Source organism: Scheffersomyces xylosifermentans (assembly GCF_036884685.1).
Source record: "Scheffersomyces xylosifermentans strain CBS 12540 chromosome Unknown RJT20scaffold_4, whole genome shotgun sequence".
NCBI classification, from domain to species: Eukaryota; Fungi; Ascomycota; class Pichiomycetes; order Serinales; family Debaryomycetaceae; genus Scheffersomyces; species Scheffersomyces xylosifermentans.
The window spans coordinates 1412336-1438227 of NW_027042942.1; the positions used below are offsets into that span (position 1 = coordinate 1412336).

The 25892-nt window shown below is 40.4% G+C and overlaps 9 protein-coding genes and 1 non-coding gene across 10 annotated transcripts; 3 read left to right on the forward strand and 7 right to left on the reverse strand. All coding sequences in view use genetic code 12, as the record gives it.

Moving 5' to 3' along the window:
* The first annotated feature begins 235 nt into the window (after window positions 1-235).
* Window positions 236-1925, forward strand: RJT20DRAFT_128380 (uncharacterized protein). Its single transcript, XM_064917267.1, has one exon. It carries the CDS (start codon window positions 380-382, stop codon window positions 1646-1648), a length of 1269 nt encoding a protein of 422 aa, XP_064774549.1. The 5' UTR covers window positions 236-379; the 3' UTR covers window positions 1649-1925.
* RJT20DRAFT_44954 (uncharacterized protein) lies at window positions 1813-3428 on the reverse strand. Its single transcript, XM_064920189.1, has one exon. It carries the CDS (start codon window positions 3003-3005, stop codon window positions 1977-1979), a length of 1029 nt encoding a protein of 342 aa, XP_064774550.1. The 5' UTR covers window positions 3006-3428; the 3' UTR covers window positions 1813-1976.
* Window positions 3429-3572: 144 nt separating this feature from the next.
* On the reverse strand, window positions 3573-4200 carry RJT20DRAFT_135224 (uncharacterized protein; the record flags this gene model as incomplete). Its single annotated transcript, XM_064918385.1, has 4 exons — window positions 3573-3739; window positions 3771-3867; window positions 3956-4027; window positions 4117-4200. The coding sequence occupies 4 exons, from the start codon at window positions 4198-4200 to the stop codon at window positions 3573-3575; spliced, it is 420 nt and encodes a 139-aa protein (XP_064774551.1).
* An 860-nt stretch (window positions 4201-5060) lies between these two features.
* On the forward strand, window positions 5061-6077 carry PTC4 (type 2C protein phosphatase; the record flags this gene model as incomplete). Its single annotated transcript, XM_064921616.1, has 1 exon — window positions 5061-6077. The coding sequence occupies one exon, from the start codon at window positions 5061-5063 to the stop codon at window positions 6075-6077; it is 1017 nt and encodes a 338-aa protein (XP_064774552.1).
* A 2418-nt stretch (window positions 6078-8495) lies between these two features.
* RSR1 (Ras family GTPase) lies at window positions 8496-10097 on the forward strand. Its single transcript, XM_064920190.1, has 2 exons — window positions 8496-8948; window positions 9038-10097. Exons 1-2 carry the CDS (start codon window positions 8942-8944, stop codon window positions 9802-9804), a joined length of 774 nt encoding a protein of 257 aa, XP_064774553.1. The 5' UTR covers window positions 8496-8941; the 3' UTR covers window positions 9805-10097.
* Window positions 10098-10308: 211 nt separating this feature from the next.
* On the reverse strand, window positions 10309-10391 carry RJT20DRAFT_t83. Its single transcript has one exon. It is a non-coding gene; the product is annotated as a tRNA-Leu (tRNA).
* Window positions 10392-11004: 613 nt separating this feature from the next.
* On the reverse strand, window positions 11005-12465 carry MET2 (homoserine O-acetyltransferase; the record flags this gene model as incomplete). Its single annotated transcript, XM_064920850.1, has 1 exon — window positions 11005-12465. The coding sequence occupies one exon, from the start codon at window positions 12463-12465 to the stop codon at window positions 11005-11007; it is 1461 nt and encodes a 486-aa protein (XP_064774554.1).
* A 1077-nt stretch (window positions 12466-13542) lies between these two features.
* On the reverse strand, window positions 13543-18018 carry UGT51C1 (Ugt51c1p; the record flags this gene model as incomplete). The annotated part of the gene is made up of 4 exons (XM_064921606.1): window positions 13543-15893; window positions 15972-16321; window positions 16484-16690; window positions 16748-18018. The coding sequence occupies 4 exons, from the start codon at window positions 18016-18018 to the stop codon at window positions 13543-13545; spliced, it is 4179 nt and encodes a 1392-aa protein (XP_064774555.1).
* A 3011-nt stretch (window positions 18019-21029) lies between these two features.
* Window positions 21030-22760, reverse strand: MDL1 (ATP-binding cassette permease; the record flags this gene model as incomplete). Its single annotated transcript, XM_064921589.1, has 1 exon — window positions 21030-22760. The coding sequence occupies one exon, from the start codon at window positions 22758-22760 to the stop codon at window positions 21030-21032; it is 1731 nt and encodes a 576-aa protein (XP_064774556.1).
* Window positions 22761-24151: 1391 nt separating this feature from the next.
* RJT20DRAFT_128393 (uncharacterized protein) lies at window positions 24152-25655 on the reverse strand. Its single transcript, XM_064917268.1, has one exon. The coding sequence runs from the start codon at window positions 25578-25580 to the stop codon at window positions 24519-24521; it is 1062 nt and encodes a 353-aa protein (XP_064774557.1). The 5' UTR covers window positions 25581-25655; the 3' UTR covers window positions 24152-24518.
* Between the last annotated feature and the right edge of the window lie 237 nt (window positions 25656-25892).

Sequence of the window (25892 nt, forward strand, 5' to 3'; positions counted from 1 at the left end):
AATATCTCAGGGAGCATGTGTTTTTAATTCATTTTTATACCCTCTAAACATGAATTTGTACAACTTGCTCCCACTTCCCTCTCCCTCTTCTTACTACCATCGTCTCTTTCCTTCCCACTTGACAGGTCTTCTCTGTCAACTTTCATTGTACGCTTTAGGAAATATCTGTCGCACTTTTTCGCTTCCGGCACGCCGATGTCATCCTCGCTACCATTTTTTAAGGGTTCATGAATCTCTGGCTTTTCAATGGTTTCAACGGTTATTTATTCCATAGGTTTGCTGGTGTAAGTTTATTCTCGTTGTTTAATATTGCGATTGAGCTGCTTATTGTGTTAATTAAGAAGCGAATAAAGGTGTCGGACTTTACTTTCCAGCCAAAATGTCCTCTTTTTCGTTGAAGAAGTCGGCTTCTACGAGTCTTCAGGACTTGAAGGAACCCATCAACGATTCAAATCCTATACGGATAGCATTTCTTGGAGGAGCAAAAACAGGGAAGACATCGACAATCTCGAAGCTTACCTTGGGAAACTTTAGAGATACCTATTATCCAACTCATCAAGTGAATCCAATTCTTTTCCACTACAATGCTACTACCGAAATATCTAGATTGATACTAGATGAAAAAGAGCTAGAGAGCACCTTGGGTTATTTGTCTAAACAATCACATATACTTCTCAGTCCAGTCTTGTATCAGTCTTATTCTAGACTTCCTAAGAAGAAGGCCATCGAAGCAAGCCATACCAATGATGTAGTAATCAGTTCCAAAAACCAGTACTATGTCGCCTACAATTACAAGAATGAAGTGTCTGAAACAGGGAGTACCATTAATAACATTGCTAAAAGCACAAACAAGGCATACATACCACCACACATTAGCCCAATCCTAGTAGAGCTAATTGACACTTCTGGCTTTAACCCGGCTCAGGTAGTGCCCTTTTTGGAAGCCTCTATCTATGTCAAGTTAGACAAAGACATCCTCCGAAACCTTGCAAATGAACCAAGAAAACCCGTTTCAACCAACCCTTTATTGGTTGCCAGTGGTGCCAGTGAACTAAACGGCTACATAGATGGCTACTTCTTTGTATACAGCGCCGTGCCATCTTACAATCCACCTTCATATGACGAAATTGCTGAAGTTCCAGCTGATTCGACAAGAAAGAATTCTATTTTGCCTGCTTTTGACCCCTTACCAGGGGATGAGACCTTCAGCCTTTTGGCTACGATGAAAGGAGCGTTGGATGAAGCATGGAGAGAGTATAACACATTTAAAAAGAGATGGGAACAAGGTAAGGAACATGATATCTTCTCGTTCAAGAATGCTCTAAAGAGCTTCTGGAAAGAAGAGAGTATATTAGATGTTGAGAACAGAAGAAATGAAATCAGAAACGGAAAAAGTTTCTTATTGGAGAATTCAATGGATCCAGCGGACCCTGATTGTCCTCCACCAATTTGGATAATCTGTACTCACTCAAAGAACCAATTGTCTTCACCAAAATTGATTGAAAATGGACTGGCCGTGGCAAAGCATTGGAAATGTGGTTTTGTAGCTCTAGACAATTTGGATGACAATATCGACGAGATATTGGCTTTAATGATTAAAGAGATTTCGGAGAGAAAGAAGTTGTTGAAAGGTAAGAATAAGGCATAAATAACACAAATCTGTAAATGGATTGACACTAGGGAGTTGACAAAACTATAAACGAGAGGTAGGTAGCATGGATCGGGTTCAGAATTTTATTCATATGGTAATCAAAAAATAGACGATAAGGTATATCCATTTATTCCAAATAACTTCAAATACATATATGACGACTAATATTAGACATCACAACTGCTTTTTATACTTCTTTATATATATATTAAATTCCAAACAAAAACATATAGGTATATAAGCACTTACGAACAGACCATATTTATGAATTATACTAAGGTTTTTGCAATTCTTTGTACTTCCAAGACTTTTCTCCTCCCTTTATCTACTCTACTGGAGCAAATGCAACTCCCAACTCCGAGTCTGCTTGTCCAAAGTAAAGGAACCATTTTCCCTTGAACTGAACCATTCCCTCACAGAAGACAACTTTGTTAACTTGACCTTCTTTTTCATTGTCCAGCTCTGGCTTGAGAATAGGCGTTTCTAATCTAGCAATTGGGCCAGCCTTGATGTTATCATAATCAATAAGCATTTCACTGATTGTATAGGAGTTCGGTGGTAAGTCCTCCAGTCCGGTAGTGGATGCATTGTACACAAAGATCCATTGGTTCTTACCGTTGTCCAACTTGATTGGTGCTGGACCCAGCTCAATAAGTCTGGACTCGAATTTTAACTTGCGGTCGGCAAAAGTGGCCTTAGTGAAATCTTTATCCAAAACGGACCAATTGACCAAATCGTCTGACTCGGCCAAATATAAAGAGCTATCTCCCCAAATCATGTAGTACTTACCATCTGGGGCCTTTTCGGTGAAAATAGCTCCAGATTTCAGCCATTGTTTCCTGACGTGTGGGTCTCCATTGCCATTATAAGCAATATCGTGCCAGTCTTCAGGAATAAAGGAAGGATACTTTTTCCAATGGAACAAGTCCTCTGAGGTTGCCACGCATAAACGGGCGTGGTGCAAATCATAAGCAGTATAGGTGACTATGAAGAGCTTAGAGACTGGGTCTCTAACAATTCTAGGATCTTCAATGCCTCCACCTTGTTCCCATGGCTCTGTAGCCGTGAGAATTGGAATAGAATATCTAGTGAAATTAACTCCGTCTTCCGACCAGGCGAGTCCCACCGAGGACAATTTCGCCTCATTTTGGGCTCTGTAGAGTAAATAAACTTTATCGTCAACTACAATTGCTGTTGCATTGTACAAATAGGCAGACTCGAAATCGTTGTCAGGGTTGGGGCGAAGTATGGGGTTGTTCTCGTACTTGGTGAAAGGCCCAATTGGGAACGATTTGGGGGCTTTGTAATTAGCGTCACCGAAGCGAGATTCTTTGGAGATCATTGGTAACATCATGGTGAACGTACCACTGTAAACTATAAAATTAATTAATCACTGTTTAACCTTTTAAGCGATGAAACCACCATGTTCTCTACGTCTAAATGGGCCTATATCTGTAAGGGGTTATGCGACATGTGATGCGACATCGTTTGATAAGACAATTTAGGTATGGAAGGTGTGATATAGTGGGGAGTGGTGGCTAATTGATGTGCGACTATTGAAAGTGGGGAAATAGTTAAGGTTTTGGAATAAAGGGTGGTACGGATTATTTGAGGAATATTCAATTTAGCATCTAGTTACCAGATTTGTGTTGAAATGAATAGTTGCAAAAATTTCTCCAGATAACTCAGGACGAGAAATTGACAGAATTGAATATAATCTATGTTATGAATTCTTCTTTTTCTGGTCCTAACCTCCCTTCTTTTTGATATATATTCCTATGTAGTCTCTTTTTCTCTCCTATCCTTTCCTTTGGTTGTTTAAGTGGCATTGATTTTGTCAAAACATTGAATAAATTATGTGGTAAAGTAAAAGAATATTCATAATAGAGGCATAGTGGAGCTATACATTCATCGGGGCTTTTCAACTTGGAGATATAATAGAATAAACGGCCAATGTCACTATTAATGTCACTATCATATGAGCCAAAATCAAAAGTATTCTGTCGTATGTACCATATTGGTCTTTCTCAAGTAAAGACTTCTTGACAACGAAAATAGTAAAGTTTAATTGAACGCCAAGACTCTTCTCTAAAACATGCAAATAATATCAATTGCGTACCTTCTTCTTCTTCTTCTTCTTCTTCTTCTTCTTCTTCTTGTGCGCCATTATCAATAACAACATTCGCTACACCAATATTATCAGTAACTTGTTTCCTCTATAAATTCACCAGAGCCATGATGTCGTGTGCCTCCATTATTACCAGCTCTGGAATTACCATATTTGAGAGTAATGATGTACCTTACCCCTCTACTTATGGTTGAATACTCCAATACGACAGCCGCCTGTTTATCCATAGCTCGCATCTCCGATCTCCACTGGTAAGTCCGTAGAAAAGCCTGTAACCCGTTAAAGCCTGTAGCCCGTCTCCGTAGTCTGCGCCTTGTTAGTTCTTCAGTACAATTACGAGAGCTTCTTCCGTAGCTCCCATGCAACCTGGGAGAGGGATATTCTGGCCCTTGGGGCCACCTCCTTCCGCTCTGTAGGACATTTTTGCACAGCCAGGACGGCGAATTGTAATATGATGCCACTTTAGTCACTAACTACTTTACTAACTGTCTACAACAATTTGCATGCCAATTGGTGAAAAATTGGCCAATTGTGAATTCCATGTATTGACCTTACAAAGATATATAAATTCTATGCATTTCCATTGGTACTTCTCACAAGCATGGACAAAGAACAAAATACTACAACCCACTGGTTCCCCCTGGTTCCTACTGGTTCCCATTAGAGCCGCCTCTCCCTCCTCAGATGTCGTCTTTTTCCGCCCTTTCACTTGCACAAATCACTATTCTCACACTACTATCACATTACCCTCTTCACACTCTTCACACTTAACTATTAGAATAAGCACTAACTACTTAAGGTAATATTGAAGAAATTTCTAAATTAAAAACGGATATTCATGAATGATCTAATGTTATATTTTACTGTTTTATGTCTATACATGAACGATTATCTGAGCCAATTAAATAAAATGACTTGGTTAGATATGCCAACTCCACGACATTATACGTCACTTCAAGGACTTTCCCTCTCCTATTCTGCGACAAACCGTTTATTACCCAACACCATTTTAATTTCTGTATACTGTCTCGTGAAGCCTTCTTATCCTTTGAAGCTGTTACGTCGTTCATTGGCTCAAGAACAAGACATTTTCGGAGTTTATAGTAGTTGCATCGACAGAGGACGACGTGTTGAACACAACGACACCACTGCGAGCCCTTTACCATCAAAAAAATTGCCGTCTGTTTACGCTCTGTAGTGCTCACCGTACTGTAGTCTGGATCGTACAATAATTCCATCATCTCATAAAGCCGGTAGTGGGAACTTCTACCAACTGCTTCAATGGGCCAGTTATTATCACATCCCATTGAGGATAAGGAAATCGAGAATCATAGCCATGAGACCTTGTCTTACGTCATCGGAACAATGCAGGGTTACCGTATGACCATGGAAGATGCACACGACGTTAGAATCAACGAGGATGAATCGTTGGCAGTGTTCGGGGTGTTTGACGGCCATGGAGGTAAGACTTGTTCAGACTACTTGGCAGATCACTTGGTGAAATACATCTTCAAGCATTTAAATTCTTATCAAAATAAGGCCAGCTTGCCCTTGAAAGACTACATGAAAATCATAAAAGATGCCTTTTTCAAGGTGGACCACGATCTCCTGAGAATGGCCAACTTGGTCAATTGTGGATCGACGGGAATCGTAGCTACTGTAGTGAAGGATAAGTACATAGTCGTTGCAAATACGGGAGATTCAAGGTGCATTTTGTCGATCGATGGTGTAGCCAAGACATTGTCATTTGATCATAAACCGATTATCATGAATGAAAGGATAAGAGTGGAAAATAGCAATGGTTACATACTCAACAATAGAATCAATGAGATATTGGCCTTGTCGAGGGCATTCGGCGACTTTAAGTTTAAATTGCCGTTTATTGACTCATCTAGAAACAAATACATCAATCAAAACGAAAAGCATTTCAAGAACAGTTTAGTACATTTGCCTCCGGAGTTGTTCCAGGTGACAGTCGAACCAGATTTACTCGTATATGACTTGGTGGAAGCTAGCGGAGTACCAGAATTCATAGTTTTAGCATGTGATGGAATATGGGATTGTTATAAGAATAGTCAGTTGATAAAGTTGATTAGAGATAAGCTTGCCTTGGGCTGGAAGTTAAACAAAATTGTGGAATTTGTATTGCATGACTGCCTTCTTATGGCCAACAATTACACAGGTATAGGGTTCGACAATATGACACTTATCATTGTGGCTATGCATTCCAAGGGGTCTATTGATCAGTGGTATGAGATGATGACCCACAAGATACACAAAGAGAAGGGATTGGCTTAGTATACGCTTGGTTTAAGAGTAATTAACTACTGATAGAGACAATTTCTTTACTCCAACTTATCCATGATTTCAATAAACCGCTAGAGTCTTGCCTTCGATTCTATTCCAATGCATAACTTATACATATGTCAGAAGGTATTGGACTTTCAACGTTCGAGTACCAACAATTTTGCATTCTATATTTATTTACTTCCCACCTTCAGTTCTTTATCACGTCACGGTCCTCATCCTTCTATACTCATGCGGTTTTAATATTCATCTTTCGCCGCTCTGGAGGAATTATACATCTATGGTATTACTTAGTTTACTTAGTATATATACGACATTAGTCCTAAGAGTGGTCGAGGCCTGTAATGACGGTTTAGGAATTATGCTACAATTCTTAAGAAGGAAATTGCCAAGCTTCTCCCTCCCGTAGTCCATTGTGGCTTAATTTTTGGGGGGTGTTCAGTCGTCTTTGGCGACCTCCTGGACCCGTAGACCGAACTTACGAATAAGTTACAGAATATGAAGTGATTCTGATGCTTAAAAGAGGATGCTAGCCAACTTTGAATCAACTTAGAGATGTGGTGATACTATTATGTGATGGTTACCATTCTGCTTAGAGTTTTCTCTCCAACGAACATCATCACGGGCAATAGCGACAAAATGCAACATGCAGTTAAAAGAAAAAGTAACATAATGCAAGTAAGTTCATATCCATGTAAGTACATATCCAATTATTGTACGAGTTAGCTCATATCCAAGTATTGTAGGAGTAGTCCAATTCATGCATACATGAAATGGCGAAATCACTGGAAGCTAGGTATAAAAGGCGTGGGTACGGAATTCGAAGAACACTACAATAATGCCCCTTCTTTTGCATCAACCCATGCCAGAAGTAATGGAATAACGTGCCCAACTCTGGGAGCCCATAGCCAGGGGAACGTTTTTTTACCACCCTCTTTTTCAAGCTCTACAAGATACAACGACTTCATGAACTATTGTAATTACAATATGATCCCTTGTCTACTACCTCTGCCATCCCTACTACCTCTCCCTATCTCTACTACCTCTTCCTATCGCATCAACTGCCTCCAGCCTAACGCGTCTTTTTCGCAGCTTTTTTTCTCAATTGGTCTATGCTGATATAGGAAATTGAGTTTAGGATAGGACTGTGTTTGTGGCACGGATCTAGATGCATGGCAAGAAACGTGTATTGTTAGAAGAGCTCGTCCGCGGATCCTTAACTTATGGAGTAGAACCCCATGTTGGAATATTACACGCGTAGATATGCATGTAAGCCGTAGGCTAAGTGAACCCTGAGCACTTATGTTGAATGTGATGTGCCGTGGTGCGTGAGACTGGGAGAGTTTGCTTTTAGTCTCTGGTGGGAGTTGGGTGAGACGTGCAGATATGAATTGGTTAATGCCGTGATTCTATGATGTTATTATAATGTTATACTATTGAGCGGCTACTACCTGATGAGTCTACTGCTTCCTCTACTCCTTGATAATTCATACTATTCTATTGCTTTGCTTTTGACAGCATTCCCCCCACCCCCAACCTTACCCCTGTAGGTTTTATCGTGCGACAACATTAACAATGGGAACCCTAAAGATTAAATTTCTAACTCCAGCTGTCTTGCTTTTTGCTGAACAGCCAAGAATGAGGGTTCTCTATTCATGTATGTGTTGTTAAATAACAACGGTGTTTGAAAGGTTAAAAGTCATAGAAACCTTAAATGGTTGAAGAGGGCCTAGCGGCGTTCCAGCGAATTTTAGCGAGGCTGACTGTGTTTCTCATGGTAGTGGGTTTTTCTAGCGACGCCTCTAGCGCGACTCTAGCGAGAGACCACAATAGCGAGAGACCAGACACCCATCACCAGTACCCACCAACAGGACTGCTTTTCTTGTACCATCACTACCAGATTTCTGTAGAGTTACCTCTGAACTGTCCTAATTCGGTCAAAAATGGCACTTATTTAGCTTAGCTCTGTCCCAATTCCCTTTTCTGCAACCACAACACCGCTTCCTGCCTCATTCGAAGTGAACGTACCTGGTTTCTTCACTCTGACTGCCTCTCGCTGTGCGACACGTAAAATTGTCACTGCAAACTAATAATAATATACCACCTGAAAAAAAATTCCCCGTCCTCTCAGAGCACAGTGACATCCTCACAAAATAATAACCACAGCAGCAGCTTACAAAATACCGTATCTCTAAGGCTCAACTGTCCCTCAAATCTCACTGAAATCTCACTGAAATCGCACTCATCGCACTCAAATCGCACTCAAATCTCCTAAATCATCCCTCCCAAATCTCATCTCACGTCCCTCACGTCTCCCTCACCACACGCTACGGCCGATTTCAAAACACCACAAATTTCTTACAATTACACGACAGACGCTGACTTCTTTTGGGCGGTTCGCATTTTCGCATTTGGCCTTTTACATTTTTTTGGCTGTAAGAATTCGTGTGTTTGATTTGTGTTGTCAGTGAGAGGTCGTTTTTAATAAACATTTATTGGTATTTGTATTCTTTAGCGTAATTCCTAGTTATAGTGTCATAGTGTTATATTATTGTCACCTATACAGTTGTGATATTGCTAATATTGTCAGTTATATTTGCCCACGAAACGTCGAGCGGTGTAGAACATAAACACTTACGATTAACCGCATCCATCTAACGCTGCAAACAGTTCATCTAAGATCCAGTTAATTAAACGTCCACCCTTCACTTTCGTTAACCGAGCTTTTTCTGGGTCCATAAACTTCCAGTAAATAGCTTATCCATTTCTTCAAGCGGTGGCTTCATATATCCAATAGGCTTCGAAATCAGCCCTTTAGTGCATTCAGGCATCTTCAACAAAATTATTAATATCCAATGAGAGGTATGTATTACAGTGATTCCACTCAAAGGCGTCTCCATGGGAAGCTCGAGTGATTGAGCCTTTTGTTCAATTGATACTAACATTTGCAGACTACAAAGTTGTCGTTTTAGGAGCTGGTGGTGTAGGTAAATCCTCCATAACAGTCCAGTTCGTCCAAGGTGTCTACGTCGAGAGTTACGACCCCACAATCGAAGACTCTTACCGTAAACAGATAGAAATCGATGGTAGAGCGTGTGATTTGGAAATCCTCGATACAGCTGGTGTGGCTCAATTCACAGCCATGAGAGAATTGTACATCAAGAGTGGTAAGGGTTTCTTGTTGGTGTACTCAGTCACTGATGAAAACTCGTTGAAGGAATTGTTGGCGCTCAGAGAACAAGTTCTTCGTATTAAGGATACCGAGAATGTGCCTATGGTTCTTGTTGGTAACAAATGTGACTTGGAAGAAGATCGTGTATTGAGTATAGATGTTGGTGTTAAAGTGTCACAAGATTGGGGCTTAGTTCCATTCTACGAGACCAGTGCAATGTATAAGACCAACGTCGATGAAGCTTTCATCGACGTGGTTAGACAGATTATGAGAAAAGAGGCTGCTATTAGTGCCGAGAAGAAGCAACAAAAGGAAATACAAAAGCAACAGACAGACCCTTCGACTCAACCGGGCAACTCTGATAGCGGAGCTGTGGCAAGCGGTCTTGGTAACTCCAACCTTAATATCAATGTTAATGCGGCTGCTTCCAAGCAAGGCGAACCAGCTGCCGTCAAAGAAAAGGCTGCTGCCGCTAATACCAGAGCCAAACAATCTAATGCTGAAGCAGCTAAGTCCTCAGAGAGTAAATGCTGTACTATCATGTGAAGGTCACATTGATCTTAGAAAAGGAGGAGAAGAAGATGATGATTCAAATTACTGATATTAGTGTTAGATCATCCTTCTTTTTAGAAAAGACTAATAATTTAACTATCAAGTAATATGAAGATAAGAATATAATCTGTTACTTCGAAGATAGTAATAGACATATTATAACTTGATTAGAACCGTGTTGAACACTTCCAGCCCATATTTCTGTATTTATTCTTATTTTTACAATTACTAATATTCTATCGGAAACAGGTTTTGTAGCTTAGTAGTAAAGGATAGGTAAATCTGCCATTACTGAATGATTTTTTTTTTGAAGATGTTTGTATTTGTTCAAACTTTCGACGACGAAGATGAATTGAGACACACTGCAATTGTGAACTCGCAATTACCGTCCAAGAGATGGCAATTTCCCATCTATTCGCTGCCTTAGGAATATCATAAAACAAGATGCAAAAAAAGAAAGGAAAATAGGTGTTGGTAGGAATTGCTGGTGTGTTATAATGATACCCGCGAGATTCGAACTCGCGCCTCCGAAGAGACCAGGACCTTACCCTGGCGCCTTAGACCAACTCGGCCAGAGTACCCAATTCCTGAAAGAGAATTTTATTTGCTTAATATGACGACACTGCGAAAATTTTGGTTATATGTAGGATTTTCTGAATTTTTGGCCGTATACCCCCAGAAAGTGGGTTCGTTTAAGAATACATGGTGGTGTAAATATTAAGTAACAATAAGTAACTCTTTATAGATGATGCCAAAAGGGTGCCTAGGGGCTATTTGTTTAACTAAATGTTTCTTCTTTATCTCTTTAATTGGCCTGAAAGGAGCAACAATTAAGTAAAAGATGAGAATTTTGGAGCAATATGCTCAAATTTGCATTAATTAGAGTTCGTTGAGAGAAATAAAAGAGAAGTGGTGTTATGTATTAGATGAGAAGCAAAGTACTCAAGTACCAGAGCCAATGCTCCTACGAAGGAACTTTTTTTATAGAAACAAGTGGCCAACACATTTTTTGCCTTTTGCAGCCAATTTCCGTTCCCCCCCCACCTCTACTGGTATTATATGGATGTCATTTATTAATTTCATATATTATAAGTTAGTTAACTATTTACTCCTATTTTCCGATACTGACCAGCACAAAGCTGCTGAATTACCTTTTTATAGCGAAAATATTCTGGAATTGATCGTTTCCAAAATCTACCAATTGGTAATATTCTTCTCTGCCTCTCCAAATACGGAGTTACCTCCATTGTCTGTACTATCAACGAACTTCGCCCAGTCCTCAAAAATTTCATACTTTCCGGACTTGTCATCATAATACTCTGGTAACTTCTCTTGCAAGAATTTCAAGCAATAGTTGTTAATCAATTCGAATTCCAACAAAAATGCATCATGACCTTCTGGAGAGTCAAGCTTCTTCAATTGAGAATTTGGAATGTTTTCTCCTAAAAGCTGTTGTTCACCATAAGTGAACAAACCGTCCGATTGGATACCTATAATCAAATGAGGTTGCTGCAAATTCTGCAAAAAGGCTGGCAATGGATCTTCCGAGTGGTCATTCACTTCAATTCTGCCTCTTGTGATATCATGGGTATCCAACTTTCTAGTAATAGAGATGTAACAGTTGGCGTCGAAACGTGTTATGAATTTGTTACCTTGATATCTCAAGTACGACTGGGCTGTGAAATATGTTTGAGGCTTTGTAGCACTGTTGTTGCTATTGAGGCTATTCGACTCACTGAGGGACGAGTTTCTTGACAAAGAGGATCTAGATCCATCATTATGCAATAACCAGTTTTCCTCGTCCTTTGTTTTTGGAAATCTGATACCTTGTTCTTCTTCAACTCTTTTTAAATCTTTCTCAGAACGGGGCACCGCAGCAATTTGATTTGGCAACTTTCTTCCGAATCTTGTTTCAAACGAGTTTCTGGATCTGTAAGTTAACAAAGCTGCCATTCTAGCAGCACTTAATCCCGAGTCAGGCTTAATTCCATTCTCATTTTCAAAGTAGTAACCGTCATCGTAGAATGGATCACTGAAAATACATTGCCTCTGAGTTTCATTCCAAGATATACACCAGGCCGAAGCTCTGGCAGAAGTTGCCAATGCAATCACAGTTCTCACATATGGAGTCTTATTGTATGTGGCCGAATACTCTAGTGCAAGCATACCACCCATGGACCCTCCGATCACACAGGCGATACCTTTGACGTCCAAAGAGTCCAAGATTAACTTGTGGATACCAATATCGTCCTTTACCGTCACCAATGGGAAAGAAGGTCCATATGGTTTGCCTGTAGATTTGTCAACCGAGACAGGGGAAGCCGAGCCGTAAGGTGAGCCGAGAAAGTTGATACAGATGATGAAAAATCTGGATGGGTCGAACGTTTTACCGTTCCCTAATAATGGTCCCCACCAGTCTTGGACATCCGAAGACCCTGTTAAGGCGTGGTTGATCAAAATCACATTGTCTTGGTCGTCATTCAATCTACCCCATGTTTTATAGGCAACTGGGAAGTTAGACAAAGTCTCACCACACTCTAAGACATAAGCTGGGATCTCTACAATAGTTTGGCCCGGTACAAGTCTAGCATAGGGGTTAGTTGATTTCTGTTCTTCCGTAATATCTCTGTAGACGGGATTGGTAGTAGCAGTCATGGTGCACTAATAATTATATTGAAATATGGTTCGGATGGGATGCTGTGGTGCGAGTAATGTACTATTTAGTCGGGAAATTCGGGGATAATAGCTTCCAATCGTGTTGCGATGTTATCTTGCCACCAAGTGTTAATACAATACCAAGTGTTTGCTGGTGGTGAACATGGATCTTAACGCCAAATGACTAAATGATATAAATACTTGAAAAATTCCACTCCTCAGTGTGTAGGAGGTCTAAGTTGTAGCTACTACAAAAATTTTTCGGCGGGTGATAGTACTATATTGTACTGACTCAAAATACGAATCTGGTATAGTAAGATTTCAGTGGCCGAGTGTTTAGGGTGGGATTAGCGACCGGTGGTTAATTTGAAGAACTGTGGATCCTCTGGTAATAATTAGTGGCTGGAATAGGCAAGTCGATGCTGAACGATGAGGTGGGGCCAAGAGGCGTTTTTGTGGTTACAAACAAGGGTTTCTGCAAGTGAATAGTGCTTCGCAAGCGGTGCTAGATGAACAAGAGACAAAAATATTCACAAACAATTGGCTTTCAACCGTCTTTTAGCTAAAAGACGGTTCCATGGAAATCCTATGAGTCAAGATCACCACAAGTCACGGGACCACGTTTCAAGGCAGGCGCCTGCAGGGGTGACGTTTTGCAGCAAACCTGGCTGCAAATCATGTGATATCACCAAGATGTAAATGAGGGATGATGGAAGAGTCTGGTGATTTAATAACAGTAACCAGGAGATGAGACATGACGTTTGTTGGGGAAGGATGTGGTAATTACTAATTGTGGATGACACCAAGGGAATGTAGAAAGGAGTAGTCAACACAGTGATCTGTAACTATACCAGAGATAAGGATAAAGGTGTTGCGGAATGTACTGCAAGTCTCCTTCTGAGATTAAATAGAAGCCTGTTTACAACGACCTGGAATGCAATACAGGTATCCAGGTAATGGTATATAGATCATAAAAGTTCTTGACATTTATAATTCATAATTAATAATTAATTCATTAACATCTATACATCCTATACATTATTTATCTGGCGGCAATAGCCAGAAACGGAACCCTTATCACAATCCTTGCGCTGGGGAGGCAAGATCCATGTCTTCTTCACTATCTTCTTCTTCTTTTTCTTCTGTCTTCGCAGGTTCCGGTGCTATGCGTTCACTATCAGTATCATCTTCAGAGTCATTATCATCATCCGTATCTTCGCCAGAACCATCTTCATCAGAGTCGTCTTCATCAAACTCATCTTCATCTTCATCATCTGTGTACTCCTCAGAGTCACTGTCATGCGAGGCTGGTGTTTGCATACCAGACAATGGTTGATGATGGAGTCTGTAGTTTTCATTGTGCTGTTGTTTAGCGGCAATCAAGTTCCTGGCATACTCCAATTCAGAATAAATTGTTTCAATTGCTGTCAGAACACCATTCTCCCGTCTAATCTTTTCACTGATCTTCTTCGACTTCTCAATGATTTTTAAATCGCTGATAACAGTAATAAGGGCTTTGCTTAAAGACTTCGCATTAAGTTTCTTCAAGCCAATACCTGCTCCAATCTCCTCAACTCTATTGGCATAGAAAAATTGATCTCCGAAAAAAGGCTTAATGATTGTTGGCAAACCAGCTCTCAACGTTGCTCCAGTGGTTCCTGATCCACCATGGTGTACAGCCGCATCGATCTTAGGGAATAACCAATCATGTGGAATGGCCCCTGAGTTATAAATTTCTGGAGGCAATTCAATTTCTGGTTGTGTCTTATCCTTGGTCAATCTGTCCGACCACCCCTTATTTAAAATACATCTGACATCTGCATCTAAAACAGCATTGACAATAGCTGTGGTCAAACTCCTGGCATCCTTGACAACAATGGAGCCAAACCCAATGTAGACAATCTTTTTGCCTTCAAGTGTTGCTTCCTCAATGAATTCTAATAATTCCTCTGGTGGATCGTAATCTTCAGCAGCTCCCTCATCTAGAAACCAATATCCAGTAACCTTTACCCAATCAGGAAAATCTACAGCTGGAGGGAATATAGTTGGTGACACATTATACATGAAAGGTATTTTTGTTTGTTGCATCCGGAATAAGTTTGTACGTGGCAAACCTAACTCCTTCACCCTCCATTTGTTTATTTGTCCCGAGATTCCCTTCCAGAAGACAGTCTCAAACATAACATGGGTCAAGTAGTTGTAAGATCCACCTTTACCCAGTTCGGGCACAATAAAAGCATGTGGGTAAGCTCTGGTTCTCGTCCAAGGCATGGTGAAGGCCCGTAAATAAGGAATTCCCAAAGCTTCTGCAATATGAACTCCACCCATCGAAGAGGGGCTTTCAATTAAGATGTCAGTACCTTGGCAAGCCTCCCAACTTGAGGTTAATAACTCAGTTATCCATCCTCTAAACTTAGATGAGGCTTCTTTTAAAAAGGCTACTGACATACTGCCATGAGTTACCATTAAAGACATTAACTCAGCAGGGTTTCCTGATATAACTTTGAATTTCATGCCATGTTTCACAATCCAATCTTCAAATTCTGCGTGAGTAGCAATTGTCACATTATGGCCCTCTTTCATTAGCCCTTTACCCAAGGCTATATAGGGTTGTACGTCTCCTCTTGATCCAATGGTTAATAATGTGAAGTTATAGGAGGTTGAAGGTCTAACTTCAGTCTTAAATATTGGCGAGTCCTCCAAGATAATAGGAATGTCTAAACCAGCAGCAGCATTTAACTTATCTTCAAACATTTTGATTCTGGCATGGGCAATCTTCATATTAGCAATCTTCAAATCCAGCTCGCTCCAAGAAGGAACTGTTGTATTGTCGAATCCATTCATTAATCTAGTCTTTGATAACTCCAATTCATAGTTTGGACCCCATTGATGAGGACTTGGCGCCCACGTTTCGTTTCCATGGAGCTTTTCCAATTCACACAATAGCATGCTTTCGCAATCATCTCTTGCCTTCTGTGAGCTAAATTCTAAGAATAATTCGTCTTGACCATGCACCACAATAACTAATCCTGAATAGGTCAATTTCAACCCTTTTTCCCTATAGCATGTTTCAATTTCAGTTAATGGCAATATCATTTTAGTTGAAACTCCTGGCAACAAACTTCTGAAACAAAGAATGGTATCTCCGAGATATACCTTACCATAAACTGGTATCGAACGCTGTAAATGTGCGTAGTAAGTACCTATAAGTTTCTTTTCCAGATTCAAAGAGAAATGCTCTTGATAATGGCGTTCAGTAGATTCTCTGATGGTCTTGTCTTTTACATAGTAAGGATCATCAGGACCACTTTCAACAAAATGCGCAGGGAATGCAGACCATTTATTACTGACATTTGACAATGCTTTGATACTCTTGCCAATTGCATTAAGCTTTGTTTGTTTGCCGTCGCCATTGTATTCCGAGGGATCTCTTAAACTCCAGGGACCTGGGATCGAAATGGATTTTGCAGTTCCTGTTTCGGCTATAGAATTGGTAGCCAGAGGACTTGATATGGATGTCCTCCTGCTATTAGTTACATCGCCTTGTTTGTATCTCGACGCCTCCAAGTCTACCTCTCTATGTGATGTTTCAAACGACATCTGCATGTTCTTGAGTCCTGCGATGGTGAGCGGCTTTGGAAAACTGAGTTGTTGTGAAGGAGAGAGAGAAAGCTCTGAACCTGGCGAGTCTAGCTCAGTGAAATCCGATATTGACCTAGTACACAGGGTTGGCAGTTCAGCTAATGACTTCTTACTTGAAAATATTTTTGCAGGACTAGATAAACTTCTTCCTAGACGTTTCATTGCAATTCCTCCGGAGATGCTTGTTAAAGTGGGTGAAATTGATCGTGGGGGGCTCGTAGTAGATGATTCTGAGAATGGCACAGATACATTATTTATCGAGGCAATTTGACTGACAATGGTATTTGAATAGTCAGAAGAGGATAAGGTGGAAAAGCTCTTCGTCTGTTTCATCTCTCCATCCTTTCTGTATATCTTTTTTGCCTTGTCTAGAAACTTGTCAGACTTAGATTTCCTTTTAGAAAGATCTGTATGATCATCGCTATATTTCTTATGGTCTTGAACTATTTGTTTGATTTTTTCCAAGCAATCAAATCCATCTCTGAAAAACAAGAAGTAAATCAGCTCTATTGCAAAATCGTGGATCGTTGGAGTTTTTCCGTCTTGGGTCTTCTTTCTTCCGACATCAAATCCCATGAGCTTTCTTTTCATTTTACCTGTTGAAACAATCTTCTCTTCATTATCATCTCCGCTGAAGTACAGAATAGATAAGCAAAGAGGTATCTCGTCCTCCATTCCCCTTATATCGACGCCTTGCATATCGAATATACTATTCTTGCCGAAATCAACGACGTTTTCGATCGGAATTTTGATCAAGACTTCATCACCTTCGTTTGTATTGTTCAACTGGAAAATCAATTTTGTTATGTTGTTACACCATTGTCTCGCCGAGAAGAGACTGTCACAATAAAACTTATAAGTTTTCTTCTTAGATAATACACGCACCCATACACCTCCAGATATGCCTTCTGCATTATCTTCAGTCACTGCCGTAGCTTCTTGAGCCAAGACATTGGAGTACTCCATCTCCTCATCACTCATTTCATTTGAATCGCGGTGGTATCTGGGAGTATTAGCGCCAGTACCAGAGAAAGACCCTGTTTTAGGAGGCGAGCTCTTCACAATCTCCGACTTGTCCTTATCAACTATTTCAGCTCGTATACAAGATTTCAAGTCTATCACGGAATGAGGGAAGTAAAGATCAGTCGAAGAGCTATAAATACTTAATGTTTCAGGTCTCAAAATTGCCCAGTATCTATGTGTCAAAACTGTTGTGAATAGAGAGTCGCCGTACTTAGCAGTTTTCATTCCCAACGTACCAGATTGAATGATGTTATTAGAATCATCAAAATTATCTTCCGAATTCAGGTGAACAGAGTAACGTTTGGGCAAGAAGGCAAAGAAGAGTATGCATTCTCTGGTCAAGTATAAATGACCTTGTAATAAGACATCCTTGATTAACCAACTACTGTAATTACCATAGAAGTAGTCATCATCGCTTAAATCGAAGACTTTTTGCAACTTATCAGCTATGCTTAACCGCAATTTCTCTGCATCATGATGACCTCCCTGCTCTCCTTTAAGTTTCACGAGTAGACCTTTTTTGATCAAGCTGGGGTCCAAGTTGTCAAGAATCGACTGTTGGAATGTGGTACGTTTAGTCACAAGAGTAGTAGCCGAGCCTAAGGTATTTTTCTGTACCAAATCGGAAGAAATTGTACTGGCGTTACGTTCTAAACCGGGACGTTCTTGATTAGTGATTATTGTTTCAGGATTAAGTTCTGGCACTTTCGATTTCTTAGTATCACTCAGATAAGTTTCTGGTAGTGACACTTTGGACGATTCCTTAATAGAAGTCAATTGAGGCTGGACCTCCGTAGTCTCCTCGCCTTGTGCTGATTTAAAGGAGGCTATCGTGGAAACATCACCCCTATCTGTATCCGACTCACCATATGATGGACTATTAGACATTGTAGTAGAATCGATTATATTTGTCAAGTAGGTTTTCTTTGGAGATATCGTACTCAGAGAATGAATAGTGGATAATGTGGATTGGTTTGTTTCAGCTGAAGCTGGATGGGTCTTTTGACTTACCTTAGTTGGAATTATTGGGGAAGAGGTTGTTGAGGAAATAGTTGTTGCCGTTGAAGTTGCCGAAATGGAAGATGCCGATGCTGTATCAGTCTCCATCATAGTACGTATAGTCTTTGTAGGGGTTGGGTGCTCGAGAGTGTGCCTTTGTAGCTCTGGCTGAATAGATTCTGGGGTAACCGAGGCAGTTTCCTCCTCTAATTTAACTGAAGTTCCACTTATGACACTTCCAATAGTTGCTTTCTTTTCTTCTACAATGGATGAATGTATTGATACCTTCAGCGGGGAATCATGTAACTTTGCCAACAGTTCGTGTAGACGATGTTCTACATCATCGTCATCTTCTGTTTCTTCATCAGTACTGGACTCTTCTTCGCTGGTATCCACCAAGCCATAGCCCACTAAAGTACTGTGCTTTTTATTCCCTGGTTTATGTCTTAAATGGTGAGTTTTATGTCTGCGCAGTTTTGAGTCTTCTAGCGCATAAGTCTTTAGCAACTTTGATATTGACCCTATACCAGAATATATGGATGTTGTTGTAACCATATTCAAGAAGTAGCTAACGGGCCTCAGCCCTCCAACTAAGTCGGCATAGTCTTCTTCATCGTCCTCTCCACTATTGCGAGAAGAATTAGTTGTCATGAAGAGATTGCTCTTATTGTGGGGTATTCCAGAGACATGGCCCTTTGTATCGCCATCACTCTGTGGGGCATCACCAGGGAGCGCAATGCCATGTACACCATCGCCATGTTGATTAAGATGTTTTGTTGATTTATTTACTTCATCACGACTTCGATGAAGGCTAGTCCGACTCCCATTGCTCCCCCTCCGGTGAGGTATTTCGGGGCGAAGGTTCTTGGTTATGATGTTGTGACTGTTATCTTCATAGTCAGACAGCTCGTCTTCTGAGACCGGTGTTGAATGGAGATAGGCCAATGTTCCTTGGAGAGGTGGAATAAGCGCCTTGGTGAACTTCTTAATAAGAGAAGATCCATCTCGGACCGATGGTCCCAGAGAGTAATCCTGTCTGTTCAGCTCTGTAGACCGACGGGCTTCTCGTGGTGACGATTCGGACGACAGTGTCATTTTTTGGCCGGTGTCTGGAGGCGACTATGGAAGGAATGGTGAAGAAGTCAATGCTAGGGTATGCCTTCGAAGTTATAAACTGGGGAAGATGGTGGTGAAGATAGTTTTCAATAAGCGGCAAAGGCGGCAATAAGAAGCAAGTTGATTGAAGAAAGAACAAAAATAAGAACAAAATAACCTAGATAACCAATAAATAATTAATCAACACGATAATAATTAACTATTATTATATATGAGATTGTCCAAGGGACCATGAAGAGGTAGTTACAAGAATCCTAATGATATCGGAATATATAAATAATAATAATAAGAAAAATAATAGAATAAAATATTATAATGTGAATAACAATATTAGTATGAAGGTGCAAAGATATACAAACACAGTACGGTAATGAGCACAGTGCTGTAATCGCAGCGAAGAGTGTGTTCGGGCGTCTAACGGTTTTAGCAGTTCCCACTGATGAAATTAGCGAGAGAGCCTGAAGGACGTGGTGGTGGTGGCGGGGAGTCGAAGAGGACGTGAGGTGCAGCCAATTCAAAGAGTCGAGTTGAGTTGACTTGAGTTGAGTTGAGTTGAGCTATTGGTTGGTATCGGTGAATAACACTGAAACTTTGACCTTGGCATTGTAGAAACCACTTGTAAAACTACGAAGTATATTGGTTATATAGAAATAATTACATTATTATGCTTCAATCATACATATATAATATTGTTATATTGCATTCATATATGCAACCACTAGTTCCGTAAGTCGACGTTGATTTGGTACGGATTGCTGAAACCCATGGATCACGGAATTTCTCCACACCAGTGAGGTCATTCTCGGGATCAGGTTAAGCTTCTATGACTGCTATCTCCATACTATGGTTCGATTTCATGGCAAACGTGAATGCTACTTGTACCGAGAAAAGACTAGACGTATCTATGTTTGCTGCTCATGACGGGAATAAAAAATACTTGCAGCCGCCTCAGCATATAAAGAGGCAGGAACACATTATCAGGGGAACCACTAGTATTGGCGATACGTGTGCATTTGTTGTCAGAAGACCTAGCAAAAGGGCGTATATTAGGGCTCAACGGGTGCTGTCAAGTCGTCCCTCATTGTAGTGTTGCCTCGATCAGCCGTTATTCGAAATCGCTTATCGCTAATGTAATGTAATCACTACACCCATATATCAGGCAGTTTCTTCAGGACGGTGTTACTTTCTCTCGTTTACTCCTTTTGGTTCCATCGCCACTAGAAACAACATGTGCTTTTGCATGGTCATGGAACAAGATAATACCCACAATGACTGTCAATTCATCAATGACTTGGGTACTAGGCCTCTCATGAAATGGAACCACTGTTCTGGCCAGTGCATGTGATTTTTGAAAAGATCCATCTGCACTTGCGAACACAAAGCTGTCACGGGTATAATTGCAGTAGTAACGACCGACGTGGAATTAGGGTTTGTCGTAAAATCGCACCTATTCCAACGGAACCAGTCCGTATTGCAAAACATTTAAGGAATACTACACATCGCCTGATGATGATATAATTACAAGGATATATTTTGGAGACTGCCTAGATACCAGCCGGACTGAAAACTCAACCGAGCTTGCTCTGGCAATATATAGAAGGTGAACATCGAAGTTCTATTATGTACAATGAAAAATTGTGACGGCATTACATAGATCCCGTCATATGCGAAGTTCGGACTAAACGATTCCTGGCGCGACATGTCATATGCATAATGGCTGCTAAAGTCCACATCTAGCAGGGCTCCCGTAGTCAAAAACTTTTGAAATTAGTTGGAGCTGTCATCTACTCAAGACTATTGGTTTGTAACAACCTGTTAAATTCGCTATCTGGATTGCGGTATAAAGTTTCAAACTTACCGTCCTCTACTATATCTCCGTCATGATTCAAAACAATAATGCGATCGGCGTTCCGGATTGTAGACAATCTGTGTGCTATGGAGATTATGGTTACATTTTCGTGTTTGTTTAAGTGATTAAGATTCTTAGATACAATTTCCTCGCTTATGGAGTCCAAGGCTGAGGTTGCTTCATCAAGAATCAATATCTTAGGTCTTCTAATCAAGGTTCTGGCCAATGAAAGTCTCTGCCTCTGCCCACCACTAAGTTGAGTGCTAGTAGACGAACCTATCTTAGTATTAATACCCTCAGGTAAATTGTTAACAAAGGATGCGGAGTTGCTTAATCTCAAAGCCTCCTCTATCTCCTCCTCCGTTGCATCTTCTTTACCAAATAAGATATTCTCTCTGATAGTACCACTGAAAAGTAAAGGTTCCTGTTGGACATAGCCTAACTTGGTCCTGTAAAAGTTTAAGTTCAAGTCTTGAATATCATGACCATTGACTAGCACACTTCCGCGTGCTGGATCGTAAAATCTAAGTAAAAGCTGCGAAATGGTAGACTTTCCACTACCTGATGGTCCTACGATGCACACATTCTGACCCCTTTCGATCTTCAAGTTTAATCCCTTGAATATGACAGACTCTGTTCTTGAAGGATAGACAAACTTGACATCCTTAAACTGTATATCTCCATGGAGGTTATCAACCTTTTTGCCAAGATGAATGGGGATGTGGGACTTGTACTCTATTAAGTCAAAGATTCTCTCTGCTGCACCAATTCCTTTCATCAACTCAGTATAGAAGTTGCCCAAGCCGAAAACTGAACTTCCCGTATATACCGCGTACATCATGAAACTGGATAAGTCACCAATAGATAACTCTCCCATTGTGATTAACTTCGTTCCCACTACTAATAATCCAATAAGAGTCACATTTCCTAAAAACCCATTGAAACCATAGTAAATACCTGCAAGACGGCCTTCCCGTATAGAACTATTGAATATATTTTTGATTTCTTGGTTGTATTCGTGGACCATTAGTTGCTGTTGAGAAAAAGCTTGAATAGTCTTTACCCCGTTTAACTTCTCTTCGGTGACCTTGCTCATAGCTCCAATATTCTCTTGGATTAATCTTGACAAGGCCTTGATTCTCCGACCATAGATCCACGACATTACCATGAGAGGAGGGAAGATCAAACTCATACAGAGGGTTAATTTCCATGAGACAAAGCACATCATAGATAATCCGACGAATCCACTGATTATTGATCTTGCACCATCACTTATATTTCCGCTTAGGGTTTTTGCAATGATCTGAGTATCGCTCGAGATTCTGGAGATTAAGTCTCCTGTCTTCATGCCAGTCTTGGTAGGGCCAATGTCAAAGAAGTACGAGTCCTGCGCCAAAATTTTCAGGAAAAGACGGGATCTCAACCTTGCTACAAGTTTCTCTCCCACTGATCTCAAAAGATAAGCACGTCCAAAATTTGCAACAGCTCCTACTGTGAACAAGACACCAAGAGCGGTGTAGAATTGGTATGGTTCTAAGCCCAAAATTAAGCCCGTCTCTTCTGCAGTAGGTAATATACGGGTTTCATCTGTTAACTCTTCACCTTCTGGAACCGCTGCTGGCTTTACTGTATCTATGATTTTACCAATGAACAAGGGCAACGACATGGAAACACCCGACGTCACCACAAGACAGAACAATGCAAACGCTAGAAGTCCATACTCGGGCTTTGCGAGTTTGAGTAACTTGATGATTTCTTTTCCGAGTGATTGGGGTTTGGGTTCCTTTTTTGGAGAAGTTTGTGACTCGAGCTCATGTGTTTCCTGGCCATTACTGTGATTAGTATTGGAAATCTGTTGGGTAGTTGATTGTGTACGAGTCGCCGAAGAGTTAAACCTTCTTGCTCGAATATGAGTAGTTAAAAGCACTCCCGAACGATGTCCGATATGGTCTAGAGCGACTTTTAGCGAAAACTTATCGCTTTCCCTGGGATTTATAGGGGTTCTTATGCCATTGATGTTGGATCGACAACTGCTTAGAGTACGGGAGAAGATAGCAGATTTAAGTTGAGAATTCGGCGAAATTTTGGCCGCCACTCTGAACACATGCGGTAGTAGAAGTATTCTGGTTGTGCCCAACATGTTTTTGAAGCAATTGGAACGGATCTAAGGGCTTTTAACGGGGTGTTGTCTATAAGGGACTACTGATTAATTGAGATTTATTAACCGCCGTATAATGTTAATGTGAGCGAGTTTCGGTTTTGACAGAACGAGATCCGGACCGACTTCGAACTTTTGGGGGTTTGGAATGAGGGGAGTGTGTGCAGGCGTTGGATTGTCACTGTGAATGGAGGAAACACGGAAGCAAGGAAACAGAGTGAGAAGTGAGATGTGAGAGAAGTGAGGGTAGTGAGAGAGGGGACAAAGAAGCGCGAAAAGAGAGTAACGAGAAGAAGAGAGACGTGAGATGCATGTAGTCTGAAGTCTGAAGTGAAAGAAGTCAGAACTGAGAAGTTTGAAGAGCAGAAAAAAAAAGAGAGAATGGAGTTAGCAACTGCAAGAAGTGGGGTAGTGATATGGGAAGAATGTTGGTGATTATTTTGATTATAATTAGATGTTTTTATATATATGCATAAGTGTATGGATTGATGGATGAACTGCAGCAAATGGGACAAAGGAAGGATATAGTTGAATAGAAGTGAATTGAATAGAACTGCAATCAATAGTAGTTAAATCAATAGAAACCAAATGAAGTGAAAGGAAATAATATGAAAGAATAGGATGACATTGACATTTACATTGGCAATTGAACGACATGGAATGGGGTGAAAGGAAGGTGTGATTATTCAACTCTTATTCATTTTTATTCTCCAGCATTATTTCTTCTATTGTCAATATCCAATATCTTCTGCCTTATGCCTTATGCGTCCTCCATAGTTAACAATGACCACCATAGTTTATCACCGCGCGCACTACGACTTTAAAGTGAGCACTAACATACCTCCATATGTAATCACTTATAATTGGGCAGATATGCGTATGTATATGTATATATTCGTGTATGTATATGTATATATTCGTGTATGTATATGTATGTATAAAAATCTCAAATGTCCCACTAAATAGGAACTATCCAAAAGACGCTTCAGCTTCTCTTATCATTATCTTATATCATTGAGCCATAATTTATCCATAATTCTCTGTTCGTCTTTCATTATCTCTCCACAGTTGTCGCTGATCCTTTTTTTTCGCAGTCTAATTGTTCATCCATTGATTATCTGCCAGTGTTGCTTCCATGGCTGGGGCTTAGTTATCAGCCTTCTGTTAATAATATTAGTAGTGCCAACACCACATTTGGCATTGTATTTCGCTATGTCTTCAATCCCTGTTCTCCTTTTCCGTAAATGTACATTCCTCTCTTGTCCTCTACACATGTAGCCAGAAATTGTGTGCTTTGGCAACCCGCCTTAAGCGTTGAATAGTTATGTCATCAAGACATGTTCCTCGGACCTGGAGGGTGAAGGTCTTATTGCCATGATCTTCAAAAATCTTAGGATCCAAATGTGCTAAACGTGTGTTGAAATTCAACCGAAGTGACCTCAAATTCGGTAATTCGACCGCCATCGGGAAATATTCCACCCGTGTAATCTTGTTGTTGTTCAACAGTAGAACTTCAAGGGTTTTGGGCAAATTCTGAATCATGGCTCTGGAAACGTAACGCAAGACATTGTGGTCTAGAATCAAGGTTTTTAATTTCAAAGGCAATTTGAATGACGTAGCTATGACATCCGTAGACTCCTCGTAATCCGAGCAGATGATATTATTGGAAAGGTCAAGCATCTCAAGATTCACAAACTTCTTCAAGAGTTGACTCCACTGTGATATATAAAGCTTGCCAACATCGGTCGACTTAATTGTAAATTGCATCATCTTGAATGTGAGGTTCTTATTATTGGCCAAATTTATGAGGATCTTGATTATGATTGTCGATAGAGACGTTGGATTTTCAATCAAAACGAGATTTCCGTCGGTGTAGAAATTCAATTGTAAGATTTTAGTTTCGAAGTATTTCAAGAGTCTCACGTCTTCTTCGTCATCACTTCTACTAAGCAAGTTGTAGAATTTGTATAAGTTGTTGATGAAGTTGTTATAATCGTTAACCTGACGGGTAAACTTTATCTCCACGTAGTTTGGTCTTATTTCTTGGAACAACAAGTTCTCGTAGTTCTCGACAGCAAACCGCTCTTCAAACGAGTCTATTGTTAACAACGTATCATATTCAAACGATTGGTTTGGTTCTTCGTTTATTATCATGAGTTTTCCATTGAATAGTCTTTGGTAAAGCAACCGGATCAACAAATCCACGTATCTAGTGTGGTTGGTATCGTCTGACTTCAACTTATCGATGACCAGCGATGTCTCGCCGGGTGTCAAGTTCTTGAAGATCTTGACCACCACTTCGTGGGGCAAATTTATAATAGAGACCATGAAGCGTATTACTTCTATCCGGTGAGATAAAGAAGCTTTCTTGCAAAACTTTATCTTACAATAAAATTAATAAGACTGCTGTCTTATCAAGGACCAGTGACTTGTTCCTGTAGCATTGGACATTGTCTTATCTGATTATATCAGCAAGTGAAGGTTTATATACATGACTTCATGAGTCATGGTATGATTCAAGTGTTTTCTCCACATTAAGATAAGAAAAAGGACCACAACCGTGGCTATCGTAGTTATAATGGTAATAGTGAATTTTGGATGATTAATGTGACGGAGGAGGCAGGGGGATTTATTCTGTTG